Raw genomic sequence first — 24288 nt, forward strand, 5'->3', positions numbered from 1 at the left:
GGGAAAAGGACTATCCTTACTCAGCCTTTTCATGAGCTTGTATCTTTTTGTATTTTTTCATGGGTATTTTATTTTTAATTCTTTAAAAAATTTCCCACTCATACAGAGGCAGACAGAATAATGACCTCCTGTATGCTCATCTCCCAGTTTCAATCATTTTCAACTCATGGCCAGTCTTGTTTCATCTGTATCTCTCACCTATTTATTGACATATGGATATGTACAGAAAAGTGCACGAGTAAAAAGTGTATACAAAAGAAAAAGCGTATCCTCACATAATTAATTTGACACAAACCTCTGGCATTATATTATTTCATTCATAGATATTGTGATATGTATCTCATAATAACAATTTTTTAATGGAAAAAATACCATTATCTACTAAAAACAATTTTTAATATCGCAAAACATCCACTGACTGTTCAAATTTCTAATTGTCTCAGTTTGTTTCAATCAGGAGACAAATAAGTCCATACATTATTATTGGTTAATATGTCTTTACATTCTTTTCAGCGCAGGTTCCTCCTGAATTTGTCTTGCCTTGTTTCCCCTCTCAATTTTCTTATTGAAGAAGGTGGGTAGTAGAGTTTCCCACAATGTAGATTTTGTTGATTGCATCCTTATGGATTGTTAGCATGTCTCTGTCTTTTATATTTATGGTATATTGGTTATTGGATCTTGGAGATCGTGGGTATTTTAGTGAGATACTGGGAAAGGTTGTTTCAGGGGCTGGAAGCAAGGTCAACCTCTCACCCCAGGTGGAAGTCCTCTTTATAATACCCTTGTCTGAGTATTACCTGGAATTTGCTTGAACTCCTGTGGAGATGGAGAATTCCTTTTGCACAAAGCCAGTTCAGTTAACAGATTGCTTCAAGTTCAAGCTCTAGAGTTAAATGAGTTAGTTTTCCATTACTGAAGTATTATCATTACTTGAATTTTTACAGATGAAGAAACTGAGGCATGGGGAGGTTAAGTTAAGTTGCCAGGTGTCACACAGTCAGTGCTGGAGCTGGGCTTTGAACGTAGTCACGTTCTGTAGTCCAGTTCCACGTGCTTTTCTGCCTTCCTGTCAGACATCCCCTGTTCCTACTCTGGTCCTGAAGCACTTTCAACTTCAATGTAGCATTTGATTTTTGCCAATTAAGTTTGATCCTGTTAAATTCCACTGAGGTATTTTGGAATATTGAGTCTACCATTGAATATTGTTTTTGAAACATCATTAAGTGTACTTAATTTTATAAATTTATTATCCCATCTACATCTTGTCCAAAAGAGTACTTTGGAAACTTAGAATGTCATCCACATTAAGAGAGGGAGTTCCGTTTGTAAGTATCTTCTTAGTACCTGACACAGTGCTGGGCACATGTAAGTAGCTCCATGAAGACATGCTGAATGAACGAAAAGGGTACACAAAACTTTAATTACATCAGTCTAGTGGTCTTGGTTGTTCTTTCTAACAACACAGGGTTTTTTGTTTGATATTTTAATGGCTAACCATAAAATTCAAGTGATTACTTATAAAGCCATTCAATAATGAAGGGGCTGTTGAATGAACACGAGATGGTGAAGTTGAGATTCGGAAATATGGTTGAAGTCCTGTCAGCCTCAGCATTTAGTTTCAGTATTTTGTTTTGATTTACAATAGCTATGAAATATTAATTCATACAGAGACACACTTGCACACATTAACTGGGTTTTTTTTGTTTAGTTTGGTTTTTTTGGCTGTGTCGCGTCTTAGTTGTGGCACACGGGACCTTTGTTGAGGCATGCGGGATCTGTCATTGCAGTGTGCGGGCTTCTCTCCAGTTGTGGCCTGCGGGTTTTCTCTCTCTAGTTGTGGCGCGTGGGCATGGTTGCCCCACGGCATGTGGGAACTTAGTTCCCCGACCCGGGGTTGAATCCATATCCCCTGCATTGGAAAGAGGATTCTTTACCACTGGACCACCAGGGAAGTCCCCTACATTAACTGGTTTTTAAAAAGCCGTTTGTCTTGAAATCTCAGGATAGTCTTTCATTAAGCTAAACCCAAAGCTTAAAAGTAGGCAATTTTTGATTCAGAGTGAAACTCTAACAGTATCTAATCACGTGTCTATTCTGAATTATGGAATCTGGACAAAAACCTGCCCTAACTTAAAACACAGGTTGCCCCTTGCTACTCACAGTGGGGCTCTCCACCCAGCAGCAATGGGCATCACCTGGGAGACTGTCACAGCTGCAGAATATCAGGACTCACTTCACACATGCAGAATCAGAATTTAAACTTTAATGAGAATGCCAAGTGATTTAAATGCACATTAAACGTTGAGAAGCGCTGTCAACTTCAGTAGTGTAGGGTGGCCGTGGGATTCTGTACTTCCAGCAAGCTCCCAGGTAATGCTGTTGCTGCTGAACCACACTTGGATTAGCAAGGTGCTATACATTTTATCACAATGAGAAGATTATACAGTTACTTGCATCTACTCTCAAGCTGTGACAAGAACACATACCCAGCAGATAGACCTGGGTTAATTGGACAGTTACTGAGCGCTAAGCAGGTGGGCTGTAATGGTGTACTTATTCCTATGTATATCTTTTCTTTACAGTTTTGGATTCTGAGATGAGGTGGCTGTTTTCTCCTACAGTTTCTATTATTTCCATTTGTAAATCATGTTTCGTTGTTTAGAATTAAGACCAAGCAGCAATCTCTCTCTTTGCTAATTTTCCCAATTAGATTTGAAATTGACAGTAAGGTTCATCCCTGAACAACTTCAATCTGACATTTGGCTTTATAAATGTTATGATATGCTCATTTTGATTTCGGTTCTTAACTTTAACTTTTAAAAACCTTTTCTTCTCTTGCAGTTGAAAACAATCCTCGAACAGGAAACCTTGGTGCACTAATTAAGGTCTTCCTGTCTAGAACCAAAGAACTAAAACTTTCAGCAGAATGTCAGAAGTAAGCTGGATGATTAAATCACACTCTCTCTATATTTAATTTATATTTAACAGTATAATTTTTCATTTATTGGTAGAAATAGGGTATGGTCTTGGAATTGTTCTCATTATTAAGGCAAAAAGTAAAAGAGGTTTTAATTTACTGTCCAGGTCATTGTAGTGAGATTATAAATTCTGGAATCTGATTTCAGCATTTTAGACAATCTTTAGAAATATATTCTTTAAGAAGATTAATTGTGTAATTATTATTAAAAAAAGGTAATTTTCTCCCATTTCCACTGCTGGTTGTATCTAATTTAAATACAATAAGTCCCCTACATACGAACCTTTAGATTGCAAACTTTCAAAGATGCGAAAGTGTGTTTGCATGTCCAGTCACGTAAGTTAGTTCACGTATCTGGCGAACATTGTCACATGTGTGCATGCTCTACAAGCGGTCGTGCTTTTGTGTACTTTACAGTACTGTATAGAGTACCGTAGTACAGTACCTTTATTTCAAGCCCAGGATGTCTGGAAGCAAGCGTAAAAGCAGTGGTGATGTAGCTGGTACTGCTAAGAAGTGCCAAGTGATAACGATGGAAACAAAAGTGAAAACAATTTTGAGAGTGGAGCAAGGCATGTGGAAAGTATTATAAACTTATTACAGTACAGTACTATTTAGCCGAGTTTGTTAGTTGGGTACCTAGCCTAGCTTTGGTTGGACTTACAAACAAATTGGACTTATGAACATGCAGTCAGAATGGAACTCGTTTGTATGTAGGGGACTTACTGTAATGACTTAGTGTATTATTTCATTCCACATTTGTTTCCTTTATTTCTTTCATATTAGGTGAACGAAGGTTTAGATTAGATATTATGGTTTTTTATTTATATAGTGGAAGATTCACCTTTTATCCACTCGAGCATTTTTTGAAACCATTTTTGGAGGGTAGTCTCTTAAAAGATTGCTCATTGCCCTGTTTCCAAATAATTTATATTGAATCCAATTAAAATTGTTGTGAGTCTATGATTATTAATACAAATACCAGGTATTGTACTGTGCAGCTGGTGATGCCCCATTTAAAATTTTGGTTGTGGGGACTTCCCTGGCGGTCCAGTGGTTAAGACTCCGAGCTTCCACTGCAGGGGGCATGGGTTCAATCTCTGGTCCGGGAATTAAGATCCCACATGCTGCAGGATGCAGCCAAAAAAAAAAAATTTTTTTTTGGTTGTGTATTTGCATATATTCTCTTTATGTTACTATAGTTTTTATGTTTTCTATTTTTAGTTTCCTTTTCTTTGAATTGCCTGTTTATGGGGCAACTATAAAGTTAAGAACAAAGAGCAGTCATGCCTAAAGGAAAAAAAATTTAAAGTTGACTCACTATGTAAAATACACAGGATGAAATATGAGGTAAATTATAGTAGATATCGTTGGTCCAGTGTCATAAATCATGAGCCATAAAAAAAAAGGTATGGACATTGTTCTAATATTACAAACAAAATGGGCAAAATGATTGAGAAATTTAAAGTTGACTCACTATGTAAAATACACAGGATGAAATATGAGGTAAATTATAGTAGATATCATTGGTCCAGTGTCATAAATCATGAGCCATAAAAAAAAAGGTATGGACATTGTTCTAATATTACAAACAAAATGGGCAGAATGATTGAGAAATCAGTGGACTAGAAATAAAGTGATTGTGCTCGTGATTAAATACTGATTCTTGTGTAATTTTGCTCTTTCCTTTCTAGCCACATCTTCATTTGGCAGACACACAATGCTTTGTTTATTATTTGCTGTTTGCTGAAAGTGTTCATTTATGAGATGTCAGAGGAAGAGTTACAACTTCATTTTACTTATGAAGAAAAATCTCCTGGCAGTTACAGTAAGTATTGCCTTTGAAGATGTTCTGGGATAATGTGTGTAACATATAAGGATAGAATTTGAAGAATTAGAAGTATAATTTTGAAAATTCTACTTTTCCTCATAATTTTTTTTTGGCTGCGCCACGTGGCACGTGGGATCTTAGTTCCCCGACCAGGGATCGAACCCGTGAACCCGGCAGTGGAAGCATGGAGTCTTAACCGGTGGACCGCTAAGGAAGTCCCAATTTTCATTTTTAAGTGACCTGACACCATCACTCTTTCTTCCCCTATATTAATTTAAATGAGCTGAGGGCTTCCCTGGTGGCGCAGTGGTTGAGAGTCCGCCTGCCGATGCAGGGGACACGGGTTCGTTCCCCGGTCTGGGAAGATCCCACATGCCGTGGAGCAGCTGGGCCCGTGAGCCATGGCCGCTGAGCCTGCACGTCCGGAGCCTGTGCTCCACAACGGGAGAGGCCACAACAGTGAGAGGCCCGCGTACCGCAAAAAAAAAAAAAAAAGAGCTGAGACACTTATAATTTTTTCTTTTTTCTCTTTTTTTAAATAAGGGTGCCGGTAAGATCGAGACTTTTCTTTATTTTGACTTCTATGTGTATGGGAAATAAAAATAAAAATCACAAATATTCCTTTCAAGAAACAAATGTCAATTTAAATACCATTACTAGGCCAACACATTATTAAGGGAGACAACCAATCAGAATTACAGATTTTATAAATGTTAAAGGTTACTTTCATAGGAAATAACTGTCTCTGAGTCTGGGTATCTCTGGGACTGCTTGATCAGAAATAATGTTTTTAAGTATAGTTTTATGATGCCAAAGTATATTGTCTTTTTCTGAAGATACAGAAAAAGGTTACTTTTTTCTCCTGATATTGCCGAAATTTTTTTTTTCCCCGGTAGTTAGGAGAGCCTATAGTTTTCAAGATCAACTGCTGGTGTTTCATTTCTTAGCATTAAAAGTTACAACCTGGAAAATAAAAGGGCATAATGGGATTATTAACAGTTCAAATACAGGGAATGCACTTTTGCATCTACCCTTCACGCTTGCTTCTCCCTTCCTCAAGGCAAAGGCACTGTTGCTTCTGAGTTTCCTGGGTTCATTTTTCAAAACACACCTCTGCCTTCATCAGGCTTTCTCGCCCATCTAGAGCTTTATACGTTGAATATGTTTAATTTACTACCTTGATAATCAGCCTTCTATATTTGTTAAATATATACTGATGTTTCAATGGTTAGAGGTTTTAATCAGGATTGTATCTTATATGTGTTAGTTTTGTTAATGCTAGGCTTTGTTTTTGTGGTACCAATAGTGCCAAAACATAGTTCTGTTTAGTGAGTTGCATTCCTTTCCAGGAAGTTCTGTCAGCAAGAATGGAGTGAATGTTTATCCCCGTTGGGTCTGAGAGCATAGTCCAACCAGCACCTGCAAACCCAATACTTTGTTTTGCATTATGTCACAAAAATTAAGCAAATATTGTGCTTTATTTAACACAATATCATTTTTATTTTAATATAAGATCATTTTTTTCCATTACTTACCATTGAGCAAATTGATGCACTTGAGAGATACACTGTGCTTATTTGGGGGCCAAACGTCTTGCCACAGTACCCTCTCTGTACCTGCACTCCTCGCTCACATCCAGGCTTGAGAAGGATGGTTTTGTTGTACATCCCAGGTAGCCTCATGTAGAGGCAGGACAAAAACGACACTCTTAAACCATGGCCACTATCAAGATGGTCGTCTCACTGAAAGAGCTGCCTGTGAGGTTTGGTAATTGGTGATTTTGTGTGCTGACAGACTGTCCTGTTCCTTTATCTGGTTGGCAATTCAGGATTTTATACATGCTCTTTTGTTCTTTTCATTTGCAGCTGAGCTGCTGTTTGTCCACCAGCTTAAGTCCAGTGAACGTCTCCTTAAGGTTAAAGACTTGCTGTTTTTGGCATGTGTAATTATTTTCATCGTAGCCTTAGGTTGTTAGTTTGAGATTTCTACTTCTTATCACTAGTATAAGTCCTTTTTTATATTTTCTGTCAACGTCTTTTTACAGTTTGTAAAAGTGTGATAAAATTAAATGATTGCACAGGTACTGTTGAATGGTAAAAAATGGAACCTCACTCTGAAAACATCCATTTGTTAGCCAGTATATGAATATCTGACTTAGGTGTGTAAAAGACTGTTCAGGGATAAGTAAGATACAGTGGTAAGGGTTGTTTGAAGGTTGAATTGACAAAAGTAGAGGGCCATCTGCAAACAATTGAGCAAATCAACCAAGGCATTTTAGGATTGTTGGGTTATTACAGCATACTGAATTTTTTGTTTATCCCAACTCACTGTAATACTGCCATGATCAGATGGATATTGCTGCCATATTCAGTGAAGCCATCTTTACGAGGGTAGTATGACTCTTAGCCTGCTCTCAGTTTGTAATTGAAATTTGTGAGGATTTCATATTTGAACATTTTCCTGTAGGCTATATATGATGTGGTAGTAGATTGTTTGCTAGAGAGAATTTGTATCGTTATGCAAACATAGCTCTTTCCACTATTCCATGCCTTCGAGAATAGTCGAGGGGACAAAGCCAGCCCTAGGCAAAACTGTGAAGTACTACAAAATTGTTTGCATTCCCTTTGCCTTCAATGCAAGTTTTCCTTTCCTCTGCCTTGGTATTATGTCCTCTTTTTGCTGATATAATAACTGATATTTATTTTACATTTTTTATGCATAAAGCCAATCTTTTAAGTCCTTAGGGGCCTAAATCTGTTGCTGGCTTCTGCAGACACTTAGGTAGCTTGTTTCCTTATGTCTTTGATGGTGCTGACTGTGAGCTTTTATTTGTTTGATCTTAACCAGAGGCCCCAAATAAGGGTAGGATTTGCATTTGCTTCTAACGGGATCCAGGGGCTGCACCATAGGCCACTTCAGTCTCCTTCAGCAGCTCTTGGCTTAATGTGGCTCTCAGGTTCAGCTTCCCAGTGGCAAGTCTGAAGACTTAGTCTCCCAGTAGCTGGCTTCATCCTCAGGGACACCCTACCCTTGGAGTTTGCTTATTGTTCAGTGTTTTACTCTGGATTCAAGCCACGGTTTGTTTGCTTGTAGCGGTGGTTCTTTTTGGTTATGGTGCTGGGGTCCTTGGAGATTTCCTTTACTTTATGGAAGCCCATCAGTGCACTAAAGAGTGTATTTTAACCAAGAACTCGTTGTTTTGTACAAGAGGGCCCTTTGGAGTAACTGCTCCACAATACTGCTGCCAGTTATAGTTTCTTTACAGATATTTTTAATTTTTTAAATGAGGGAAGATACCTTAGGAGATTGAGAGACTGAAGATAAAAGCAAAAGCAAAAAAAAAAAAAAAAAGATGGGCGAGAAGCAGTAAAAAGGTCCAGGGAAGTAAGGGGCACTAGGATCTGGAGCACAGAGAGGGAACACAGGTTTGCTCTGGAAGAACGTGCCGCCTGTGTCCCAGAAGGGGCAGGTGAGGAGGAGGGGGAGGAGGAATGGCACCTGCCGAGAGCTGGGCGGAGCAAGACGTGTGGGCCTGGGAACCAGTTAGCACAGCTTTGTGCAGAGTAGAAAGAGACTAGGCACGGGCTTCCCTGGTGGCGCAGTGGTTGAGAGTCCGCCTGCCGGTGCAGGGGACACGGGTTCTGTGCCCCGGTACTGGAAGATCCCACATGCCGCGGAGCGGCTGGGCCCGTGAGCCACGGCCGCTGAGCCTGCGCGTCCAGAGCCTGTGCTCCACAACGGGAGAGGCCACAACAGTGAGAGGCCCGCGTACTGCAAAAAGAAAAAAAAGAGACTAGGCACTTGTCAAGTCCAGGTAAAAGGCTTACTTGACTATGTCTCCTTGGCGCAGAATAGTTCAATATATATTTATTTTTAAAAATCATTTATTTTGTAGGACTTGCTCTCAAGCATAGTAGATTAAACATACATGATCATCTTTGCTTTCTCCTGAAACCCTGATGAAAGATCAGTAAAGGGATTTTTAATAAGTTTTGAATTTATTAGGTTAAAGAGAAAGAGAGGGGGACACAATGTTTTTTGGGTTTGTTTTTTTTTTTTAAGTCTATTGAATTTGTTACAATACTGCTTCTGTTTTATGTTTTGTATTTTTGGCCGTGAGGCATGTGGGATCTTAGCTCCCCAATCAGGGATCAAACCCTCACCCCCTGCGTTGGAAGGCAAAGTCTGAACCACTGGACCGCCAGGGAAGTCCCCACAATATTAGTAACATTTTGCAAGTTGGAAAACTGAGTAATGCTGAATTAAACTGACGAGTGAAAGCTGGGAGCTAAATGCCTTCAGGGTTGGAGAACTTCAGAGAAAAGCCAGTTCTTGCTGCAGAATCCTGGAGATGCTTAGGAATTAGAAGTGCCAGGTGTCTCTGAAGGCAGACAACCAGGGGGATTGATGGAAAGATATCTCCCCTGTCATGTACAGTCATGGGACCACCCCTTCCCCAGTTTAGTACTAAAATCTGCTCTCTGTAGAGGCTGGACCAGTGGGGCCTCCCTTAGTGAGCTCTTGGGCACAGTGGAGGCAGTGGTGTACCGAGAACAGGGTTAAGAGAAAAGGCTACAAAATGGAAGAGTAAAGCATCTTGACTTGGCTTCTAGAATGCTGGCACTGGGGTTTTACCCACCCCAGTTTCTTTCCTGCCAGAAGACGAGTGGATACTCTTCTGGAGAAAATGAACCCAAAACAGGGACAGACTTATAGAAACGGACATTTAGATGCCCCTCAGTGAAGCAGCTCACAGCCCACCTGTGGGAACCACCGCATGGCAGGCTGTGCCGTTTGTCTCCCTCTAGCTGGTAGATGGAGAGTCTGGGATCCCATACAGGTGAGAAAACTTATAATTTGTGAGAGACCAAAACAAACAGAAGAAAAAAATTACATGAGATGGAAATTTATGGGAAAAAAAATCCTTAATCACACCTCTTCAACACAACCAGTTTCCTTTTTATTCCCCTCTGGCTTAAAACCTTTTCGAAACTGTTTGGAATTACCTTCCCAATCCTTGGTGTATTTGTTTTACTAAATGCAGTGGAGGTAAATCTCTGTCCTTTGAAAGTAGCTTTGATTTTTTTCTGATGGCCGAGGTGCTTTGGCTCCCATGATGGCAGGGCTTTACTGCTCTTTCCTCCACTTGAGCTGGTCCCTAGGGCCTGGGGCCGCTGTCGCTCAACAGGTGAACCAGAAATTGTATTGTGGGGGGAGGTGAGTGATTTTGGTTTTATTTTTGTCTTAATATAAAACTTAATAGTTTAATCTCATTAGTTATAGATAAATAATGCAAAACCCCCCCAAAAAACTCCACGATAGTTGAACAATGTGACTCAGAGAAAAAAGAAAGCGCAGATTTATTCTTTTAAAATATTTAGCATATAAGATTTGTAATCTGACTTTGCAGAAGAATAAAGTGCTTCTAGGGACTCCTCACTTGTTCTTTGGTTATTTAATAGGTGATAGTGTGATTCGCGCTATTTCTTTCTCTCCCCTTCTTTCTTTTATGTAATCAGTGGAACAAAATGAATTAAATTTTACTAGTTGGCACATTTTATAATGAAACCTCATAGAGTATATTATCCTTGAGAGTAATTAGAAACATTTCTGTTCGACTGCAGTAATAGCAGTTGACCAAAATTATTGCAGATTTTATTGGAATGGTTGTGCGACACAGGTTTATAAATATTGTAATGCACGGAAATGTAGACCGGTTTTATTTTTAGAAAAGACTGAATCCATCTGCTTTTCCTTAATTAATTTATGGAGGCATATTTGATTTTGCTAATTAGAAGTTTAAATATGATTTTTAATACGTTAGAATAATTCCAGTATTAGCTTCACAGTTAAAATAGACAGTAACCTAGACTCTGTCATGTTTTTTCTGAGTAGAAGTTTATAGTAAGTATAATCTAGCTATGTGTCTTCATCTTAAGGAAGTCTTTTGCTCTGAACTTTCAGGCACTCTTTGCAGTGTAGCTCTGTTAATTCTTAAGTTTTAAGTACCTGTATTAGCACAGTATTGGGCAGCATTGAGAAACTGACAGTTTGACTTTCTGAATGCAAGGAAAACAATGATTAGCTCTCTGTCTTTTAATATTCCTTCTAATAATTATGTGTAACCTGATTTAATTGACCCATATGTTTCTTTTTTTCTGGCTGCTGCTTTGTTTTCCGTCAGTGCTGTCTTTCCCCTTCCTCGAATGAGTGCTTTAAAAATTTTTCTTTTCTCTCTCTCTTCCCCACCCCTCCTCCCCCCAACTCTGATGGAAGGCGTTTGGTTATGACAGTATTTTATTATCTCTGATTGTCTCCCTAAGGCCAAAATAAGAGAGTTGAATCTTAGTCCGTGATTCTGAATGGGTGCCGAGCAGAAAGCACTAACAGGGACTGGCCACAGCTTAGTTTCAGGTGTAGATTTATTAGAGCTGTGAGGGACCATAAATCTTGTCTTTCTTTCTCTTTCTTTGCACCTTCCTCTGCTGACGCTCATAGGGACCCGGGAAGTAGCATTTGGGCTTTAAAATGGGAGAACCTCAGGGATAGGGGTGGGATTTCAGTGACGCTGATCGGCAAGCTATTCATAATAAGAGTCTGTATTTATTAGTTGTTTGAGATTGTTTGTAAATTGGATATTTAAGTCAAGAACTTGAGTATGTATTGATGAATGTGTAGGCGAATGTGTAGGCTGTCACCTTGACGTGTAAAGTAATATGTGGTATTTCCAATCTGTCCCCTAACGTGGCTCAGAGTACTCACTTACCAGGGATTTGTATTTAGGGTCTTCAGTGAAACATGGATTGGTTGACTGGATTTTTTTCCCAGCTTGTAGAAACAGGTCTTTATAGAAGTAATTTGTAAGGGTTTTGTTTTTTTTTTCTCCTTTGGAAGTCTGAATTTGGGTTAAATCTGAATTCTGCCACTTACTCTAAGTAAGCTAACCTCTCTAAGCCTTGATTTCCCATCTGTAAAATGATGATGATCATACCTGCTCCTTAAGGGTTATTGTTAAGATTATTGTGAGCTAGAGAGAATGGAATGCTCATGATTTAAAATATTAAAATATTTAACTGGAGATATAGAGGCAGTTTAAAACCCTTTAAGAGATTAAAAAAACAGCTCTAGGTTATAAAAGTTCACAACACAGTAAACACGCTGAATCTCTGCAAATTTCTTTACTCAAAGAACATCAATTTACTTTGTCATGAACGTGCAAATTTCAAGGACTTTTAAGATTCTCTTTCCTGTGAGAAATGCATGAATAATTTTTGGCAGGTGAGTTTTATATTTACTTGTTTTTATTGAAACTAAGGAAGATATTTGGCCTCACGTGAAAGCTAAGTGATATAAATGCTTGGAAACTAATGCAATATGAGTGACTTGCTTAATGTAAAACCTGCTAAGCAGTCACTCTTCACTTGCTGTGAAATTATTTGCTTCTAGATTAGCCCCAGAAATAAGAATATAGTATTATGCAAGAATGTTTTTGCTTTAGTAAATGGAAGTTGTCAGAGATTTCACCTGGAATTTGCTTATTCTTGCCTTTAGTTTTGTTAGAACTTTGGCCTTGAAATGCTACTCTTTACTTGTATGAAATGGATTTATCATTATTTTCATTAGTATTGTATTACATTGATAACAAAGCTGTGTATGTACTCCTTAATTAACCAGCTGTAAACTTGGCTGAGGTCATGATGTGAATGGCACATGGAACCAAAGAGAGGATCCTTGTCGCCATTTTAAGATTTGAAAATTAGATGTGTTTGCACCCCGGAAGGAAAAAAATCCAATCAAGCACCATCTGTGTGTCCTGAGTATTTGTTCCCTCACCTTCTGTAATTAAAACACTTGTGCTGGGGACTTCCCTGGTGGTCCAGTGGTTAAGAATCTGTCTTGCAATGCAGGGGACGCTGGTTCGATCCTTCATTGGGAACTAAAATTCCACATACTGTGGGATCTACTGAGTATGTAGAGCCCGCGTGCCGCAACTACTGAGCCTGCGTGCCACAACTGGAGAGCCCATGTGCCACAACTACAGAGCCCTTGTGCTCTGGAGCCCGCGTGCCACAACTAGAGAGAAGCCCATGTGCCACAACTAGAGAAAAGCCTGTGCATCGCAACAAAAGATCCCACATGCCGCAGCTAAGACCTGACACAGCCAAATAAATAAGTATTAAAAAAAAAAACCTTGTGCTGGCTGCTTGGCTGAACCAGGGGTATATTATTAAACTGGCTAATTTATTTGGTCTAAAATGTTCTTTAGGGAATCAGTGAGTGACTTTAAATGTTCTTGCTGGGTCTGGGTCACCACATTCTCTGGGGTAAGCCAAGGAATGACAGTTCAGAAAATAAGTATTATGTATTATATGCCAACAAACCAACTTGTTGGAATCGGTTGTTAACTCGTTTGGGTTATGTTGGACAGCTTTTTTTTTTTTTTTTTTAAGATGCATTTATTATTTATTTATTTATTTTAGGCTGTGTCGGGTCTTAGTTGTGGCATGTGGGATCTTTTATTGTTGCGATGTGCGGGCTCTTTGTTGTGGTATGCGGGCGTCTCTCTAGTGGTGGTGTGTGGGTTTTCTCTTCTCTAGTTGTGGCGCGCACGTTCCAGAGCGTGAGGGCTCTGTAGTTTGCGGCACGTGGGCTCTAGTAGAGGTGCAAGAGCTCAGTAGTTGTGGCACACGGGCTTTAGTTGCCCGGCGGCATGTGGGATCTTAATTCCCTGACCAGGGGTCGAACCCGCGTCCCCTGCATTGTAAGGTGATCCTGTTGGACAGCTTTGGCAGAGAGAGATTTAGTTATATCTTCTCCTGACTTTCTTCACTAGTTGAGCTATAAGCCTACCACTTCTAGAATGAGATTTAATGTGGTTATTGAACTTGATTCTTGCTGTGTATTCTTTTTAGCATTGATTCGTGTCTTCAGCGTGAAAGAGTAATCTCTTCGAGCTTTGCACTGACCTCTCAGAGGGCTACTGTGCCAGTTCTATTTTTGGCGAGGCAGGAAGGAATTTCTTCATACTTTCTAATGATACCAGGAGATACTGTGGTCTAGAAAAACAGAATTGCTAAACTTCATTTTGGGATTCCAAGTGCTTTGATGTTTTGGAAGTAACCACTAGATTTGGACTTAGACACCTGTGTTCACTTCAGTGAACACGTATTGAGTGTGTATCATGTGCCAAGTTCTTTGTCAGTCATCACCCTGAAGAAGGACAAAGTCTGAGAGGGGCCAGCTTTACATGTAGTCAGAAACTAAGATATTGCAACCAACATTTATAATAACAGACAGATGCACAAGGCGTAGGTGCTGTGTAGATGATTATTTTTATTCAGGGTGAGGCAAGAGAGTTGGATTTTATGGAGGAGATGAAGACTGAGGATGGTTCAGGTAGATAAAGTTGGGCTTTAAAAAAAACAAACAAAATCAGGTTTTTTGGGCATTCCAGGAGGAGAGAATGTAATTGTGGGAGGCATGATACGGCATGTATTAGGCAGCTTGGCACTGCAGGAATATAAATCACGAAGGGAGTAATGGTGGGAGATAAAGATAGAAAGGGATTCAGGGCTTGTATCTTGCAGGGTCTGACATACTGTAGTTTGGGGCTTTGAGTTTTTTCTGATGTGTAGTAATCAGCTTAAAGCAATTGACAAGATCTAAACCAGGAGAATGAAAGGATGGAATTTAGTTAGCTCCCTCTGATAGCGATCTGGGCTTTGGATTGGAGAGGAGTAAAATTAGAGGTAGGAGTACTAGTTAAGAAGGTTTAAAGAAGTTCCAGAATGAGTTTTAATTTAGTAAATTTGTTTAAAATGATGACATAATGAACGAAAGAATGACAAGGAGTTAAGGAAAGAGGAAATATCAGAGGGGCAGACTGTGTAATTGAGAGGACCTAGAGATTGATTGGTTATAAAAAGATGAGTAGGAGAGAATCATCTGGGTTTGGGGCTTGGGTTACTGATGTAGTCACCAAAAAGGACAATAAAGAATAAAGAACTGGATTTGAAGTGTTGGGAAAGAGGAGTTCAGTTTTGAGTGTGTTGAGGTTGAGGTACCAGTGAAGTATCTAGGTGGAGGTGGCCGGGAGGTAAGTAGATATAAAAATATGACATGCAGTGGAGAGGCTGAGAGGAAAACCATAGACTTAGCAATCACCAGTGTGTAAGTGATGGTTGATGAAGGGAGAACACAGGGAGTGAGACATGAAGAGAAGAAACCGGTAGTGGAATTCTGGGGGAACATGTCAATGTTGAAAGGCATTCTGAGGTAGCAGATACTGGGAATGAATAGGAAAAGTAGTAGGTTAGAAAGAAGGCATAGGGACTGAGAGAAGAAAGAACTTCATGAAGGAGTAGGTGTCAGTAATATCCAAAGCCAGGAGCCACGTGAGATCCTGATTGGCTTTGGAAGTTAGAAGGTCACTTGGCCTAGAGAAGTTTGGGACAGAGGAGCATTTCTATTGGAACAGTAATTTGTAACCTACCTTCGCTGCTTACTTATTCTGTGACTTGGGAAAGCCGTTTTGTCTTTGGCTCTTTGTAAAGAGGTGGTTGGCCTCTTAGCGGGTTTCATTCTGTGATTGGTGGGGCTCCGTGGGTTCAGAGAAGGCACTTTGAGGCTCATCAAGGAGATCAAGGGTTAGGTCAGATATTCGTTGGGGGAGAAGGTGCAGATAGTCTATTCCTGATTCAAACAGAGCGGCTGGAGCAGCTTGAATTTTTATCTATTTTATCTATTTGACTTTAGTATCAGATTTTATTTGAAAAAACATAGTGCGGTATAAGAAACTTGAAAACTACTGGCCTACAGAAGCCATAGTTAACCTTCAAGCATTAAAAGAGATAGAATAAATAGCTGGTGATCAGAATTCCTCTACTAGGGCTTCCCTGGTGGCGCAGTGGTTGAGAGTCCGCCCACTGATGCAGGGGACACGGGTTCGTGCCCTGGTCCAGGAAGATCCCACATGCCGTGGAGCGGCTGGGCCCGTGAGCCATGGCCGCTGAGCCTGCGCGTCCGGAGCCTGTGCTCCGCAACGGGAGAGACCACAACAGTGAGAGGCCCGCGTACCGCAAAAAAAAAAACAAACAACAATTCCTCTACTAGATGAAGATTATAATAGATGCTGACTTGCTTCATGACATAGATTTTATTCAGAGGTCAACATTAGTGTTCGAGTTTCTGTAATAATAATTATTCTTATTTTCATTAGGAATGAAAACTAAACTTCTGAATAACTGAATTCTAGGGACTTCCCTGGTGGTCCACTGGTTAAGACTCTGTGCTTCCACTGCAGGGGGCCCGGGTTCGATCCTGGGTTGGGGAGCTGCATGCCGCATGGCGTGGCCAAAAAAAAAAAACAAATTATGAGCTGAACAACCGAATTCTATTTTACACTGTGTTCAAAAACGTTTTATGTGTCTTACCAGGTTCTGACTCAGAAGATCTTTTGGAAGAATTGCTGTGCTGTTTGATGCAGTTAATCACTGATATTCCACTCTTGTAAGTTCTGGCTAAGCCAGGATTAGTTTTATCTTCTTTGTATATTGAAGATGGTAATTGATCATGTTGAAGAGTTTGTGGGTTGTGGTGTAGTACTTTCATGTATGCTTTTTATGTATGCCTCCGTGTACATCCATGGGCTTCTTCTATCTCTCTTGCCTAATATTTAGACTCTGACGACCTGTCATCAACACAAGAATTGTATGTTGTTGAGGGGAAAATAAGCTCTTTAGCAATACTGAGCGTATGATGGGCACAGAATTAATCTCTGTAAACAAGGGTTTGAGAGGGAAACAGTTAAATCTAGTATATATGTGGTAGATGCAGCTAGTTTTCCACCCGTTATTTGTTCTCCCCTTCTTCCTTGCTTCCTGATTTTATTGCTATATCTGGCCTTTTTTGGAGAGGTCACATTTCCATTTCTAGCCTTTCTTGAAGCTATGTGTGGTCAGTGAGATGTGGGGGGGAAGTCCTCAAATGAAACTTATGGGTGCAGCTCTTTAAGGGGACCTGACTCATCTAGGAGGCATACGTATATTTTTGTTTGTGAGAGCCCACTTCCCTGCTTTCTGGAATGTGGACAGGGTCTCTTTAGAGTTGTGTTGAACATCTTGGCACCAAGAGCTAAGAGACTCAGAGAAAATTCTGCTTTGATGTCATTGAGCTGCTGAACCAAAGTCATCAACTACTACACCTCCTCCCCCTACCCCATACCCCACCCTTGGAATTCTCATGTGAGAAAACTAGACCCTTATTTGTTTACACTGTTACAACTTGATTTCTGTCACTACAGCTGAATGCAGTCTCTGTGTGATTCAAAATGTCTGTTACTTTTAAAGCAGTTACTCTCAACCTTTTTTTCTTAATTGCCTCTCTGAAGTCCTAATGAAATTTGAATACTCCAGATACACTGAATATCTGTGTATTGTGCTATGGCCTTTTTGAGGGCCACACATCATTATAATATCTATGAAGTTTTTCACCTCTTAAGAACCAATTTTCACCCTCTTGAGGGTGATCTCGACCCCCCCATCGAGAATGCATATTTTATTTTATTTATTTTTTAATTTTTGGCCACACTGCACAGCATGCGGGATCTGAGTTCCCCGACCACGGATCAAACCCATGCCCCTTGCAGCGGAAGCTTGGAGTCCTAACCACTGGACCACCAGGGAATTCCCGAGAATGCATATTTTAAAGGAATTATTTTTTGAAATAAAAAAGTAGATTTTTAAGATTTATCATCACAGAATCTCAGTCTATGTGGGGATATCGTTGGAAATGTGCCACTTGCCTGTGGCCCAAAAAGGAAAGACAGGTATTTGTGAGAAAACAGGCTCCTGGCCTCTGTTGTGCACAAGTGCAGCATCCAAAATTGTAATATAGATTTAGGAATGAGAGCCACCAAAGCCTGTTGTGACTTGGTCTGGTGACATGCAGCCTGGAAGGTAGGGCTGAGACAACTGAGGAATCACTGACAGGGACGGGCACGGGAAAAATGTCCCAGGCAAGTTGAACTCTTGTGACAGACACAGCTCTTTGCATGCCTGGTATCCTTTCTCCCCTTCCTCTCCAATATTGTTGGGGGCAGGGTGTGCCCAGCTTAGTTTTCAGGCACTTTGGGAACTAAATATGGCTCTGTGACACAGTTTGAGCCAATTACACGTAAGCAGAAGTCATGAACTTGCAGAGCACGTACCTTCAGCCCGTTGCCCTTGGCCCTTCTCTTCCTTCCTGGATGTGGAGGCAGTGTTTGGGACATGTTGAAACTATGAAGATGGGCACCACACACGAAGAACAGTGTCCCAGCAGTGTGGGATACTGATAAAGTTATAGAACCATTACACCAACCCTAGATGGCTTATCTTTGGATTTCTCCTTATGTGAAAAGAGCAAACAGTTATTTTGGTTAAGCCACTGTGGCTATTAGCTTTCTGTTACTTATGGTCAGATGTGGGAAGGGGAACACATATATTGCCTGCTATTTGCATATCACAGTATGTGTGGTGCTTCATGTGTTCCTGATTTAATTTTAAAAGTAGCACTACCTCTATTACATTTGTTGTTACCAAATACCAGCAATTTTGTATATATCCTGAATGAGTGCCTTTTGTTGTTGTTGTTGTTGATAAAATGTCATGGTAAAGTTAAGGGGGATGGAAATGATAAATCCCTTTAGATAGTAAATAAGCTGTGAATACAATAAATAGACCAGCCACTTAAACACTCTTGGGGAGGAAGTAGTGTTGTAATAAATCAAACATTTTAGTGTTTTATGTGTTTATACTTTTTAAATGAACTGAAAATGCACAGACAGCCAGATGTCTTGTATTACGTACACTCAGCTTTAACCAGCTGCTGAAACAATTTCTTATGATTTAATGTTCTTGGAACTCCATCCTACAAAAAGGTTTGTCTTGGTAACAGTTTCCATGTGAAACCAACCTACTCTTTAAATGTTTCATCTACTATAACCATAGTGCAGTGTTACCAATCAGCTTATAATTTAAGGAGGAATGTTAACCTGTGAAAACTGAGGATGGTCTAGACACACCTGACTATCATCAGTCTGGCTATAAACGTTGAAGTTTAACGTTGGCGTGCCAGTGCTACATTAGCGGGTGAACAGCAAGAGGAGGCTAATTTTAATCGCCATCGTGGGTAATGCGAAACTAGCTTAAACGTTTTGTTTGAGACTATGAAATCACTCTATTAATATTGAAAGCAAATGATTACCAAGAACAGAGGCAGATAGACATTTAGAAATCTATACATTTTAACTGATACTTCGTCATTAAGAGAGCAGGATCAACTGTGGAAGCTTAAACTCCCAGAATTTGTAGGAATTCATTTGTAATGAAAATGGACCTTTAAGTAGTAAGTGGATACTGCTTCTCAGTTTGGATTTCTTGATAAAATATTAATTCTCTGAGGTGTTAGTCTTCAAAGATTCAAATTACACACCTTCCAGGAATCCTTCCTTAACACCACACCTCTCAGCGTTTATATATGTATTTAAAAGAAAGATTAAGTCAGGCACCGTCTTGTGACTTGACATTTTTTAGTGTATATTGGGTTGATCCAGTAGAATTGAAATGTCTTCCAAAAGTAAAACCTTGTCTTTAATTGTTATGCCTTCTTGATCTCAAGGAGTTGAATGAGAGAGGAATAAGGTACGATAAAGGTATGTCCCTCAAGACACTAATGGGGAGTGTAATGGAACATGGTCGGCAGGCCAGGGTTGAAAGCACACGCTTAGAATTTGTGACACTGGTTTGCTTCTTTCAGTGTTACCGTGAGGGTTGAATGAGACCCCGTGACTCTTCCCAGTGATGGAGTTTAGGTGCATAAGCTTAGGTGCATAAGCAGCTTGTATGGGCCTAATACTTACATTTTGAGGACTGCTTATGATGCTTTTTTATTATGAAATAGAGTTTATTTTGAGAACTTGAACTGGATGTCTTTCCTTGTCTTTTTGTCTCTGTTCGTTGCTATTGTTTTTGTCAAAGCTATCACTCTTAGCTGTTTACAATGGTGCCCGTCAAGAACAGGCCCTACTCCTTGCCTCTGTGCCCTCACTCTGGACACGTCGTGAGAGGTCTGCTTAGAGTGGGCCTTTCTGTGGGCTCCAGCCCCTTCCTCTGAGATCCATTTATGTGTCTTCTCCTTTATCAACCTGTGAACTCAGTAAGGAGGATTGGGACGGCTTAATTCTCAGCCTGGCCCTGATGGGCAGATTTTTTAATTCTATAATTTAAGAAACTTTAGTTTTCTCATGTTATATATTGATAAAGATACCATATTCAAACTGGATTGCCTTCACCGCCTTTTCCAGGAGTGTGTGTATGTCTGTGTAGTGGGACTTTGCTGCTTCAGTGCAGGGGTATCTGATGTCATCTGCTGACCTTGTCCATGTTACTCATTCTGCTTCAATAATGCTGGTGTCCTTGCTAATTTGGAACATGCCAACCCACTGCTGTCTTCAAGGCCTTCGACCTTCCTTCTGCTGCCTTGCATATCTCTCTTCAGACATCTGCATGGCTCTTGTCCTGACCTCCTTCAAGCTTCCTTCTGCTCAAAGTTCTGCTTCTTAGAAACAGCCGCTCTGACTACCGTAAAATAGCACGCTTCTCATTTTCTGTCCATTTAAAAAATATATATTTATTTATTTATTTGGCTGTGCCTGGTCTTAGTTGCAGCATGCGGGATCCTTAGTTGCAGCATGTGGGATCTAGTTCCCTGACCAGGGAATGAACCTGGGCCCCTGCATTGGGAGTGTGGAGTCCTAGCCTTTGGACCACCAGGGAAGTCCCTTTCTGTCCTTTTATCATGCTTTATTTTTTTGTCCTAATACTTATCACTGCTTTTAATTAATTAATTTATTCATTTTTGGCTGCATTGGGTCTTCGTTGCTATGCGCGGGCTTTCTCTAGTTGCAGCGAGCAGGGGCTGCTCTTCGTTGCGGTGCACGGGCTTCTCATTGCGGTGGCTTCTCTTGTTGTGGAGCTCGGGCTCTAGGCGCGTGGGCTTCAGTAGTTGCAGTAGTCGGGCTCAGTAGTTGTGGCTTGTGGGCTCTAGAGTGCAGGCTCAGTAGTTGTGGTGCATGGGCTTAGTTGCTCTGTGGCATGTGGGATCTTCCCGGACCAGGGCTCGAACCCGTGTCCCCTGCACTGGCAGGCAGATTCTTAACCACTGTGCCACTAGGGAAGCTCGTATCACTGCTTTTCATATTACCTGTTATTTCTGAAAGAAATTGGAATGAAAGCTACATGAAAACAAGGGCTCTTCCTGCGTTAACATTTGTTTTGCTCACTGCCGTCCCCTTAGTACTCAGGTTAGCCTGGCAAGTGGAAGACTCAAAAAATATTTGTTGAATGAGTAAATCCGTGGAAGCACAAACTATTCAATGTGCTTAAATATTTTGTTTGTTTCTCATCATCTGGTCTATATGGAAACACAGTAGTGTGCTAAGGCATATTCCATTGCGGATATAGTGGCTCAAAGCCCCTTGCAGTTGGTACATTATATTATAAACACTAGGTGTCTTATAGACGTTAGCAGTGGAAAGAGGCTACTAGAAACCGAAACACTGAGAAATTACATCTGACAATATTTAAGGAAATGGTATATTAATTAGCTATAAATGCTGACTAGTCTGGAGCCATTTAGTTTAGGGATGGACAGTCAGCATTGTATCTCAGTAGTCCCCCAGATGACCCCTTCACAATATAATAATTTCCTTTTCATTAAGTTCATCCACAAAAACATATGTTATGAATATACTAAACTATGTGTATTTACGGTACTGGGCCCTGGGCAAAGAAAGGCATGACTTTGGAAGAGCTTAGAGATGGATAGATGCGTAGAAAGATAGCCCAGTAAGAGGAACAACTGATACATGCTGCAGTCATTGGGAGCTGTAGGGATGAGCAGCGGCTAGGTCTTCAAGGAGGCAGAAAGGAGCTGCATAGGGACCTCTTGGATGCGTCTAATGTGTTTGGAGAATTACAAGTGTATTCGTTTGATGAGAGTGGAGGGTTTGTGGGAGACTAGGGCTGGAGAAGCTATGTGGTTTGATGGAGTAAAGACTTGAATGTTAAAAGGACTGAATGTTTGATTAGGTTTAGGGTTCTCTTTATTAAGATATAAAAGAACATGATATATATATTATAGAGCTAGTTCTCTGAAATCCATTTTGGATGTATTTGGGGAGGGATGAAACTGATTAAGAATCTTATTGGTAAAATTAACTTTACTGGATTTATGAAATGTAATAAAATGATATAAAATACACATTTATTCGACCCATAGTTGTTGGTATTGGCTTAGATGTTATACTTTGGAAAATCTGAATATTGAAAACTTTTGGTGGCAATGGTGAAGTAGGTGGTTCAAGAACCTGAAGAGCCATAAACAGTTTCTTTATGAAGTCTGCAAGTTTTTGAGAGTGAAGGAACTGGAGAGACCCACGTTGGCAGTGAACGGCCTAACTGTTGGGAAAATGTCTTTGTACGGCCCTGCATGTTGATACCCAAACTCTTCTCAAATCCAGCCTCAGCAGAGTGGGTAGCTAAAACAAGTCAGCATTTAAGTTTTAGGTGCTGTAAAGTAAATATCTGGTGTAGCTTTCTGATTGAATTAGATGTTTAAGACATTACAAGCACTGAATTAAAGATGATAGCATTTTCAAATACCAAAACAGAATTAAGTTCACAATAGCTTATTAGTTTGAAAATTGATTTCTGGTGCCTCTGGGGAAAAAACCCCGGTTAAAAAATTTTAATATGTAAGCCTTTACCAGGTTTATTGAAGAAATCTGACTGAGATATATCCAGTACCACAAATGTTGATATTATAAACTATGTGCTCAGATTGTTCATAATTGCATTATTGAGTGTTGCCAAGAAGTGTAGGAGACATTATGTATTAGGAAAAAACACCACTAATTCTGCATCCAGAAGGTAGTGTTTGAATCCTAGCATTACCACTCATCAGCATTGTCACTCCAGGCCTCAGTTTTCTCATTTTAAAATTGGGGTTCGTAGATCATAGACTGTCACTTGGAAAAGACATTTGAACACATCTGGTTCAGTTGTTTAATAGTTTAGATGTGGAGATTGAAGTGCTTGAGTTTGGAGATCAACTTATGTAGCCATTGAAGGAGCAGCCAGGCAAGTTGTTAGTTTAATACACCGTGTCCTGAGCTGCAGTAGAGGGGCCTGCAGCTGAGAGGGAGCATCTCATCCTGGGATGAGGTGTGTCTAGCGCTCTCACTGCCTACTCTGTTGCGTAGGATTGCGTTGAAGACCAAAGTAATGCACTCGAAAATGCTTTTATAAATTTTAAAATGCGTTATGATTATAAAACTGTGTTGCTTTACACATACTAAGTACTTAAGAAAAACAATATGTTTGCTTCTGAGTCAATTTTCCTATTTTAAACTTCTCAGTAAAAAGTAATAGCACTTGGTCATTAACAAGTATAGTGGTCATAGGACGCAGCTTGTCTGAGATTCAAAAGAACAAGGCTGAATAGTTTGTGTGGGAACCGAAGTAAGTTCCTGTTGGGTCAGGCTGCTTGGAGGAGCTTCTCTGACTGCTTTGGAGGACTGGTTCTAGGCTGGCATTAGGTGTGAGAGATTAGCAGCAGCTAAAGCAGAGTCCTGAATCCTGACTGTCATTTTGCCTGTGTTTGCATGTTTCCTTGTAAGTTGTGGACTATTTAGAGGCGTATAATCATTGAATTTCTTAGAACTAGAATTAAGCTTATTTTATACATTTTCATTTTATGTATAATGGCACTGAAGTAGAGAGAAAGGAAGTGACTTTCCTAAGGTCAGTTTGCAAGATTCTTAGGTAGCTCAGCCCTGAAAATGTTGAATCTCTGCCTTCAAAGAATTTTTACTCTTATGAAAGCAAGACTGGTACAGGATGCTTTTGTTAATTTCTTTTGCTGTTACTAATACACGTATAGCAAAATATGAATGAGGTGGTTTGATATTAATAACTACAACTTTTAATTCTACCAACAGTCAAACAATTGATTTTCTTTTCCTTTTTAATTTTTTGTGTTACTTATATAAGTTAATTCTTTACAGAGTGATTTCTTTTTTGGGCACAATCCAGATTGCATTACCTTTGGATATTTCATGCTAGTCATTAATGCTGATGCAGTTATTTTAAATTGTAACGTATATATGCACATGGTTCGGGAAGACAATCAAATAGCACACAGGGCTTATGATGAGAACAAATCTCCTTGTCCTGTATCCCTTTGCTCTCCAGAGACAGTCATTTTTCGTTTTTGACTATTCTGGTGGTTTATATAAATCTTTACCCTTATCTTACCTTTATATGTATTTCTAAATAATATGACACTATTTCTTTTTTTTTTTAAATTAAAGGCTTTATTTTTCAGAGCAATTTTAGATTCACAGCAAAATTGGGCAGGAAGTACAGAGTATTTCCATACC

The 24288-nt window shown here is 39.9% G+C and overlaps 1 protein-coding gene across 2 annotated transcripts in view; it reads left to right on the forward strand.

Moving 5' to 3' along the window:
* The window catches only part of DYM (dymeclin), a 377165-nt gene that overhangs the window by 57463 nt on the left and 295414 nt on the right, over positions 1-24288 (forward strand). For both annotated transcript variants that reach the window (XM_029234371.1, XM_029234366.1), the window contains exons 4-6: positions 2842-2935; positions 4672-4805; positions 16244-16316. In XM_029234371.1, coding sequence (XP_029090204.1) covers positions 2842-2935; positions 4672-4805; positions 16244-16316 — 301 coding nt within the window. The remainder of the gene's footprint in view (positions 1-2841; positions 2936-4671; positions 4806-16243; positions 16317-24288) is intronic.

Source organism: Monodon monoceros, unplaced genomic scaffold, assembly GCF_005190385.1.
Source record: "Monodon monoceros isolate NGI ecotype Baffin Bay Population unplaced genomic scaffold, NGI_Narwhal_1 Super_Scaffold_1, whole genome shotgun sequence".
NCBI classification, from domain to species: domain Eukaryota; kingdom Metazoa; phylum Chordata; class Mammalia; order Artiodactyla; family Monodontidae; genus Monodon; species Monodon monoceros.